General features: G+C 31.1%; 1 protein-coding gene across 2 annotated transcripts; it reads left to right on the top strand.

The window, feature by feature from the left end:
- Positions 1-361: 361 nt before the first annotated feature.
- LOC135671349 (chaperone protein dnaJ 72-like) lies at positions 362-7,386 on the top strand. Of its 2 annotated transcripts, XR_010512730.1 has the most exons (4): positions 362-941; positions 3,647-3,716; positions 4,751-4,887; positions 7,016-7,386. XR_010512730.1 is itself a non-coding variant. In XM_065179399.1 (3 exons), the coding sequence occupies exons 1-3, from the start codon at positions 526-528 to the stop codon at positions 4,811-4,813; spliced, it is 549 nt and encodes a 182-aa protein (XP_065035471.1). In that variant the 5' UTR covers positions 363-525; the 3' UTR covers positions 4,814-5,133. The 2 variants fall into 2 exon arrangements, 1 of the variants encoding a protein (XP_065035471.1); XM_065179399.1 differs by lacking the exon at positions 7,016-7,386 and having other exon boundaries at positions 363-941; positions 4,751-5,133.
- Positions 7,387-8,855: the final 1,469 nt, after the last annotated feature.

Below are 8,855 nucleotides of genomic sequence, written 5' to 3'. Positions count from 1 at the left end.
TGTTATAACATATTAAAATACTATAACAGGTGAAAAAATTATTTAGGGTAGTTTGAGTTTTTTTTTAAATTAGGAATACTGTTTAGAAAAAACTAAAAGAAGAGTACTGTTTGAGAAATACATAAAATGTGGATAATTTCTAGAGAAATCGTTATATATATATAAGTTATTTTTATAATGATATTGAGTTTATGATATTTATCGTTTTAATTAATATTAAATTCTATATGATCAAAGATTAATTATAATGAAAATTTAAATTAAAATATATATATATATAGAGGTAATTTTTAAATTTAGAGGAATAGTTAAGATATTAATCTTTACTATTTATGATTAAGAAAAAGGTCCGCTGAAGTTGGAGTTCCTACAACCATAACTCACGGCAAAGAGCGAAACCACGCGTCCTATGCATCTCACGTCCTCCGATTGATCCCAATTTTCTCCTGCCGTTTACATGGGTTTGATCTCAAGCTCTCTCTCCGCCGATCGCGTGCCGCCGATAGCCACTTCTTTCCTCCGCATATGGATCATTACAAGACGTTAGGGTTGGGAAGGAACGCCACCAAAGGGGAGATCAAGGAGGCGTTCCGTCGATCCGCCCTCAAGTTCCACCCTGACAAGCACTCCCAGTCGTCCAAGGAGGTCAGGGAGGGAGCGTCCCTCATGTTCAAGCAGGCTTCCGAGGCCTACGAGGTCTTGATCGATGACCGCAAGCGGGCGGACTACGATCGGGTGTGGCGGGGCGGATACTCCGATCGCTGGAGCAGAGGAGCTTCTTCTTCTTCTTCTTCTTATTCGTACTCTTCACAGTACCATGAGGGCCGCCAATATAGTTACCGCAGACCACCGGCGAGAGATGGCGTGTTCGGGTTGGATTTAGAGTCGGTTTTTCGGCTCCTGACGAGGCGCTCTTTTCTCGTGAATATGGCTTTTGCGAGGTGATTTTTTCTGAAGTTTTATGAATCTTTCTTAAGACGAATCTTAACTAAATTTTTCATGGGATCAGAGCAATTGACATCACTTGAATTTGCTGTTAAACAGTGTGTTCTGGATCAAAATCAGACGAACCAGACTGGTTTAAATACTTGGCATAAAATTACCAGGATTCTTATTTTGAGTCACAAGTTTCTTCGTTGCCCCTTCATTCCACTGAAATTTGCTGTTAGAGTGAGAGAGGAAAAGAGGTGGCCAAAACAGAGGAGCAATTCTTAGGAAAACAACTGTTTTTTAGAAATAAAAAAACCAAACAGTTATTATAGACAGATGTAGACAGTTGTTGGAGGAGGAGCAAGATATAGACAGTTGTTGCTAGAAGCAATGCTGAAGCAGAGTTCAGAGTAGTAGCACAAGGTATTTGTAAACTCTTATGGCTAAAAATGCTTCTAAAAGATTTACGAATACCTATTGAAACTCCTATGAGACTATATTGTAACAATAAGATTGCTATTAACATTGCTCATAATCTAGTGCACCATGATAGAATAAAGCATGTTGAAGTAAATCGACGTTTCATTAAGGAGAAAATTGAAGAAGGAATTGTCCGCATGCCTTAAATTCCTTCAGAAAAGCAATTAGCGGATATTCTTATCAAAAGGCTTCAAAGATCTTCTTATGAGGATCGAACTAGCACAAGCTGGGAATGATTGACATCTTTGAGCCAGCTTGAGGAGGAGTGTAGAAAATCCCATAATTAAGGGATTCTGAATCTCATAATTAAGGGATTTTATAATCCCATAGTTAAGGGTATCCCCTATTTTGGGCCACTCAATCAGTATCAAATCATCCCATTATTATAGGAAATGAATTAGAATGAAATATTACACAGAATCAATTTCCTTAGTTGTATAGGTTGTAATCAGCCTATATATGTCTTCCTTTGTATACAAAAAAAATAAATGAATTGAGAAAAATTATATTCTCTTGTGTTCATAAAGTTTAGTAGGTAGGACCTGGTAACATTTAGAAGACACTAATTTTGCAACTCTATGAATGGTTAGTTCTTTTGTAATGATCAGTGATGTGCATCTGTTTGCCATGTCACATTAAAGAGGCAGTTTGTGCTCCTGATAACTATTAGTTAATGTATTTTTTTTAAAGTAAAACAGCTAAATTAACTACTCAAAAGTCTGGAATACATAGTCTCATTATCAGAGGTAATGATGCTACAAAAGTCGGCTGGCGAAGAACTAGAGTTCTTAGCAAACGTTGCTGCCCAATTAGCAGCATTGTTGGCTTTCCTGAAGTTAATGTATTAATCTACCAATATACGGCATGATGGCGACTTTGGGTTTGGCAAGTAACCGTTCTTCAAGATTTGAAGCCTTATATATAATAGTTTGACTGCCTGGCTCTCTCTGGAAAGTGGAAGTGAAAAATTAGTTTTATATTTTTTTTAGTTACAAATGAAAAATCAAGTTAAAAAGGAAAATTGGAAAATAAATTTGATAGAGAGAGAGAGAGAGAGGCCTTTCATAAAATTAAATGCAGGTTCAATGATGTAACCATCTACATTGAAGTCCATTCAAGATCTGTTGTACACTTGGAATTGGAAGGACACTTGGAATAGGAAGCATAGGTGGTTTTTTGTTCTACGAGACTTAGTAGGTTTAGTTTGGCAGTAATTGGGCATTTTGTCGACTAGACTGTCATGCTGATTACCAAGGTTCAATAGTTAAATAGGCCTGACATCTGAATAGCTATTGCTTAATGAAAACAAGACACTTTTTTGTTACCAAGTAATTCCATTTTCTTTTCATTTTAATTGTTTGATGCAACATAAACACAATCCTTTTAGGATTCTTCTTAGGTATCACGATTAAGCTCCAGCTTTACCTCTATTCTGTTCTGATTTTTTTCTGTCTGCATTTCTCTTGCATAGCTTTCGTGTGAAGGGCTTTCCACCCAAGTTCTTTCTGAAATGTTGAGCAGTGATATGTAGTCATTTTTATTGATTACCTGAATTCAATTTTATAAAAAGTTGGGTCTGACTATTGGTTAGATCCCAGTCATTGTATTTTTGTTCTTGGATATGATTTTCTATTAATTGAGATTCTTGGTTTTTTAGCCTATTTTTTGTTTTCAGAAAGCTTAGTATGAATATTTATTTAGTATGTTGGTACGTTTTCCAGTAATTTTCGGGTGCTTTATGTGTTCAGTTGAAGTTTTAAATACAATCTACACTTCTCATGAGTTCAACTGCTATCATGCTGCATGACAATGCTCTTCTTTACCTTTTATTAAGAAATATTGCTTATGGTATGAAGCTTACTAGTCAAAAGTAAATAAAATATCTGCATGGAATGTAGGTGGATAAGATTGATCCAGATTTTGTTCTTGTGAGGACTTATATGTTAACATGATCATATAGCCCATTTTGACCAACCGACATAATTGTGCAGTGACAATGCGTTAAATTGTACTTCTTGTTAGTCATGAATAATGATGCCATAGATCTGCTCTTTTCATTAGATATGCTTTCAGTTTCATCTGTCCATGTGGAAAGGTATAGTATGGATACCGACAAAAATGCCAATAAATATAACAAGATCCTTTTGTCTGTTAGATAGTTCATGTTTATTACTCTTAAGCAGCGAACTTTCTTGCTATTCAGGAGTTGCACTTACCTTTTCTTTTCCCCCTTCAGTGTCTTGCTAGGTGCAGCAGTAGTTGTTGAGAGAAGTTCTGAAACTATGTGGAAAATGAACAATTCTGGGGTACAATTTCTCAACTTTTTATTCTGACTTGCCATTAGATAGTGACGGTTTTATGTGCTGCTTTTTTATCTCCATCCTATCTGTAGGTCTTAGTTTGAAGATAAAAAATAGGTTTGACTAATTTGACAATGTAATAAGAGCCTTTGTATTTAGTACCTGAATTATCTAAGGTAATCATAGGAGCCATATCTGCTTCATTATCATGCTTTAAACCACATACTGCATAAATCCCATGGAACTATGGGTGACATTTATCTGACTCTGTTGCATATCAAATGTAGGAATCAATTAATCCATAAGCAATAACTTGATCTTCTTTTGGTTGTATAAGCTGAAAGTGTTTGGTGGTGTGACTTTCTCTACATTTCTTTTGGTTGTTATACATTCTTTAGTTACAATAAGGTGTCTATTTTTAGAGTCAGTATTAGTTGAGCAAATTGATAAGAAGAGCTTATGCTTACAGTAAGAGCTTTTGCCATGAGCTGGTTTTTCTCATATCAAGGTTGATGTTGGGCCCACTTTGAGCCCTCCCACTATATTTATTAATGGAAAAGTGCTGGTGTTAGCTTTGTTTTTTTCCCAAAACAGAATTGTTGTATTATCAAAAGTCTGATACATCCAAATCCTTGCTCATCCTAGCACTAAAACTTGATAGGTCAGGAGGCCGATGCCCCCTCCAGGTTTAATAACATTTGCTGGTTTTAGCATGTGAACAGCAAGTCAGTCGGTACATTTGTTACCTTTCCTGTAAAGTTTTGTGAGCACGAAATTGACTCAGAAGCAAAAAAAAATTATCACGGACAGAGTTAGTCTCCAGGATCTTAACCAGAGTCTCTGCATCTGTTTTTACCATTATTTGTTGAGTTCCCTACTGTTAACGCATGAGTTAGGCTTCTTGAATTTCAATGACCTTCCGGAAAATTTCATTCTGCCAAAACTAGTGTGAGTGTTGCCGCTACCCTTCATCTTATCAACTCTGTTGCTCAAGAATGTTATAATAAATAAGCTAATAAATGACTGGCATTTTTCTGCAGAAATCGTTTGAAGAAGCAATGGAGTCGATCGAACAAAATAAGGTCAATAAGGAGAAGAGTTGATACACTCTGCTAATAACAAGTCAAAGTCTCATAAAAGTGCACAGATTCTTGGATAGACTTGTATATCTGATTCCGTAAGTGCTACTCATCTCAAACTGACTATTTCTGTCGTCAATTGTGATCAAGTTTTTTCTTTTTTTCATATAGTTGTCATGAATATATATATATATATATATATATATATATATATATATATATATATATATATATATATATATATTAAAAGATGATAAATGTTACATGCGACTCCGATCAGCGTGGGGTGTACTTTTGTAATTGATTGCATTATATGTTATACCATGGGATTTGTCATGTTTAAACATTACCTTTTCTTTTGTAATTTAGGTGTAAATTGTTATAATGTATTTATGAAAACATGTTCTTGCACAACGTGAAATCAAATTTACTTGAGTTGGGCTTGATGGGCCTAATGGGTCGAGCCTAACTTATTATATTAAGCAGCCCCAAATCAATTCTAACTTATTTGACACCCTTAAGGATATAATGAGCTCCTATACTTTTAATGTGTTTAAAGAATTCCTTATGATTTTTTGAGATTTGAAATTAAATACATACCATCTATGTGCACTATGATATGACCTTTAGAAGTTCAAATATTCTCAACATAATTTTAGCATAACTAAATATGTAATAATAGTCGAATTATGAGGATAGTTTAGCCCTAAATGATTCTATTTTAAGCTAAAATTTTGTATAGATTTAGTTTTATATGTCTCCTAAGTTTTTGTAAAATTTCATGATTATACAAGATGGTTTAGTCATTAATAATAGTGAAGCAAGATTTCTTTACAGAATCAATCACGTTGTTATTTGATTGATAATTACTAGGTCATTTGATTATAGGTTGAATTATTAGCAAATTGATGATATAATTTAGGTGAATTTGCAGGTTGGCTATAATTTCAGTCAAAAGAGATTCTACTAAAATTTTGCTATAAATTATTGCTTAGATTGAGAGTTACAAGTAATTTAAGATGTAAGGTTCTTAATTTAGGCATATTTCCAAATTTGATAGGTTTACAATTGACCATGGTCCTTCACTAGCAATTTCATTTTAAGTCGAATCAGATAATTATATGTTTAATTTACTATATACTAATGGTCATATGTATTATATGTATTTATAATGTATTTTTGAAAAGTATGTTTTGAATAATATGATAGCTATGAGCTAGGTATAAGCTTGAAATTAATGTACAGATTACATAATCATAAAAATATATAAATTATAGTGAAAATATATTACATCCATGTATTTGCCATAATGTACGGTGTAAGAATGCATACATATCTTATGACATATGATATAGGAGTGCACGGATATATTATGATATATTATGATATATGATGCATATATATGTTATAGTATAGGAATATACGTATGTATATATAGTGAGATGTAATATAACATTGCATGTATATATTATGACATATGATATGAGAATATATATATATATATATATATATAATGATGTTTGATGTGAAAATTCATAGATGCACAATAATTGCAGTGCTCTTAAACATGTGTGTTCCAATTGACTTAGAATAAAAAATTTATCTTTTATTATATATGTGTTATGCATATTATAAGGTTATAAGTTGCTAAAGAGACCAAAAAAGATGAGTTTACTATGAAAAAGTTTATTTATATGATTTTAAAATGTTATGCTCACCTAAATAAAACTAAAGAGATTTATACTTATTATCACTTATAGTAAACTCTATTATGTCGATAAAGATACTAGTAATTCACCCAACACATTTATTTATTGATGATGACCTAGGCATTTTTTTTTATATATAAATTTTGGATAAGATATAAATATATAGTTCTTGTGTTTATAACATATGTACTATCATCACACATTAAGTTACATCATTTTTCTTAGCAAGTGAAAATACCTTAAATTTGTTTACTTTTCTGTCATTTTATTATTTTTATTGGTTATATTATTGTTGATAGCATAAGTAAATGATAATATGATATACCATATTCTTGTCATGTACACATGAGTGTAATTAAGAGTACCATATTTTGATGAAGGCCTGCCTCTCTTAACCATTTCTACCTTACCTTCTTACTCATAACCATTCCCTTATAAGTGCGATGAATATGATGCTTCCCATATTCTTGTCATATTATATGATGATTCCCTTATGCTTCCCATATTATTCTTAAAGACCGGCAAGGAAGGGTGAATCTTGGAAACTAGCCGGCTGTATCTCTTGCACGATGAACTCGCCGGAATGCTACGCCATACTGGATAGAACACTAAGACTTAAGTCATCAAATATGGATGGGTGGGATCGAACTCCTTACAATCTATTAAGCTACTCGATCGAATAGGATAAATACATTGGAGTTTCAAGAACATTTTAAATAATTGTGTTTTGATGGCACAAGATGCTTCTCATTCCGTGGCTAAGTATGTCAGACCAAAGCAAACATTCTCTACTTAAAAAGGGTGACTTGATTTCACTTTGTAACGTAGTAATACCACTTTACTTTTCTTTCGAAAAAAAATATATATTTTATGTGGTCCTTTATTTTTTGTCATAGGGTATTTTTAACAATTAATGCCCTCAAGACAGTTGATGCTGTGTATAAATAGCTATTAAGAACTCACTATCTAAATGAACTATGTAATTACATTTCATAGTTTCTTCTATAATATTTATCTTTTATCTTTTTCATTTAATTCTTTACAATGCATTGCATGGATTGAAATAAATTTTATTAATTATAAAAGAAATAAGGTCGAGTATTTTTTGGAGAGGTTACGATAAAGAAGATAAGATGTGATTTGAGGGACTTATTATCGATCGTTAAAATTTTTATCAACTTAATTAACTGACATCTTTAAAAAGAGTTGAGTTAGTTGCATCAGTCCAAGAAAATAATATAATTTTTTTCAAAAAAATAGAAAGCTTTATATATATATATATATATATATATATATATATATATATATATATATATATATATATATATATATATATATATATATATATATATATATATGTCTTTGATTTATAACTTAATTTTAATAAAATAATTTTACTTCTTACCTATAACTCTCTTTTCTTTCTTTCCTCATTATTCTTCTTCTTCTCTTCCTCTTAATTACTTAATTGCTGGAGGTGACGGAAAATGACATAAGAAGATAGATGATGAAATGAGACAAACTGAAGATCGAAGAAGAGGAAGTGAAAAATAATTTTTAATATTTTTCATAATGATTTAATGTTTTTAAGATTATGTATATCCTATAATAACCCAAAAGATATCATCTTCTAGAATATCAATTACATTAACTCTGCAAACTGCTTGGCAATAGCCCTCATAGGAGAGGGCTATGAGGAAGAAAAAAAATAGAATTAAAAGGGATTGTGAACAATAAAATATTATTTTATTAATTTTTTTTATGGGATTATAAATAGTAAAAACGAGTTCTAAATAGTCAGCTCTTATTCGTTTTTACTTTTACTTGGTAGTGCAATTTGCTAAAATGACTTGATCATATGTATTATTAAAAGAAATCTAATTTTGATAATTAATTATTCTAAAATTCTAAAAAAAATGATAAGAATCATCTTGGAATCTTGTCATAGTAATTCTGTGAAATTTCGAATTGAATTACAAATTAAGTTATATTCGATTATGAAACATATTTTAAAAAAATTAATTTTGATAATTATTTTTATCATAAAATTTTAAAAATAGAAAAAAAAAATATAATAATCATTTTAAAATCATGTCTCGGATTATGAAACTTATTAAAAATGTTTAATTTTGATAATTAATTATCATAAAATTCTATAAAAAAGATTGATACTAATCATCTTAAAATTATGGTTAGTTATTTTAGTAGAAGAGTTTGAGTTGAATTAGTGAAATCTGATCAAATTACACTTAAACATTTAAACATATTCATAAAATCTCTAATTTTGATAATTCTCTTTTATCATAAAATTTTTAAAAATAAAAAAAATACTAATAATCTTAGAACATGTTTAGTAG

The sequence above is a fragment of the Musa acuminata genome, unplaced genomic scaffold (assembly GCF_036884655.1).
Source record: "Musa acuminata AAA Group cultivar baxijiao unplaced genomic scaffold, Cavendish_Baxijiao_AAA HiC_scaffold_1139, whole genome shotgun sequence".
NCBI lineage: Eukaryota > Viridiplantae > Streptophyta > Magnoliopsida > Zingiberales > Musaceae > Musa > Musa acuminata.
Note: the sequence above shows the minus strand (reverse complement) of the source record. Positions and strands in the feature narration are given on the sequence as shown.

Excerpts from the sequence above, each read along its gene's own strand:
- LOC135671349 (XM_065179399.1), top strand. The coding sequence starts at position 526 with ATGGATCATTACAAGACGTTAGGGTTGGGAAGGAACGCCACCAAAGGG. Across the intron at positions 942-3,646 it reads GTGAATATGGCTTTTGCGAG|TGTCTTGCTAGGTGCAGCAG; the intron begins GTGATTTTTTCT and ends TTCCCCCTTCAG. Across the intron at positions 3,717-4,750 it reads GGAAAATGAACAATTCTGGG|AAATCGTTTGAAGAAGCAAT; the intron begins GTACAATTTCTC and ends ATTTTTCTGCAG.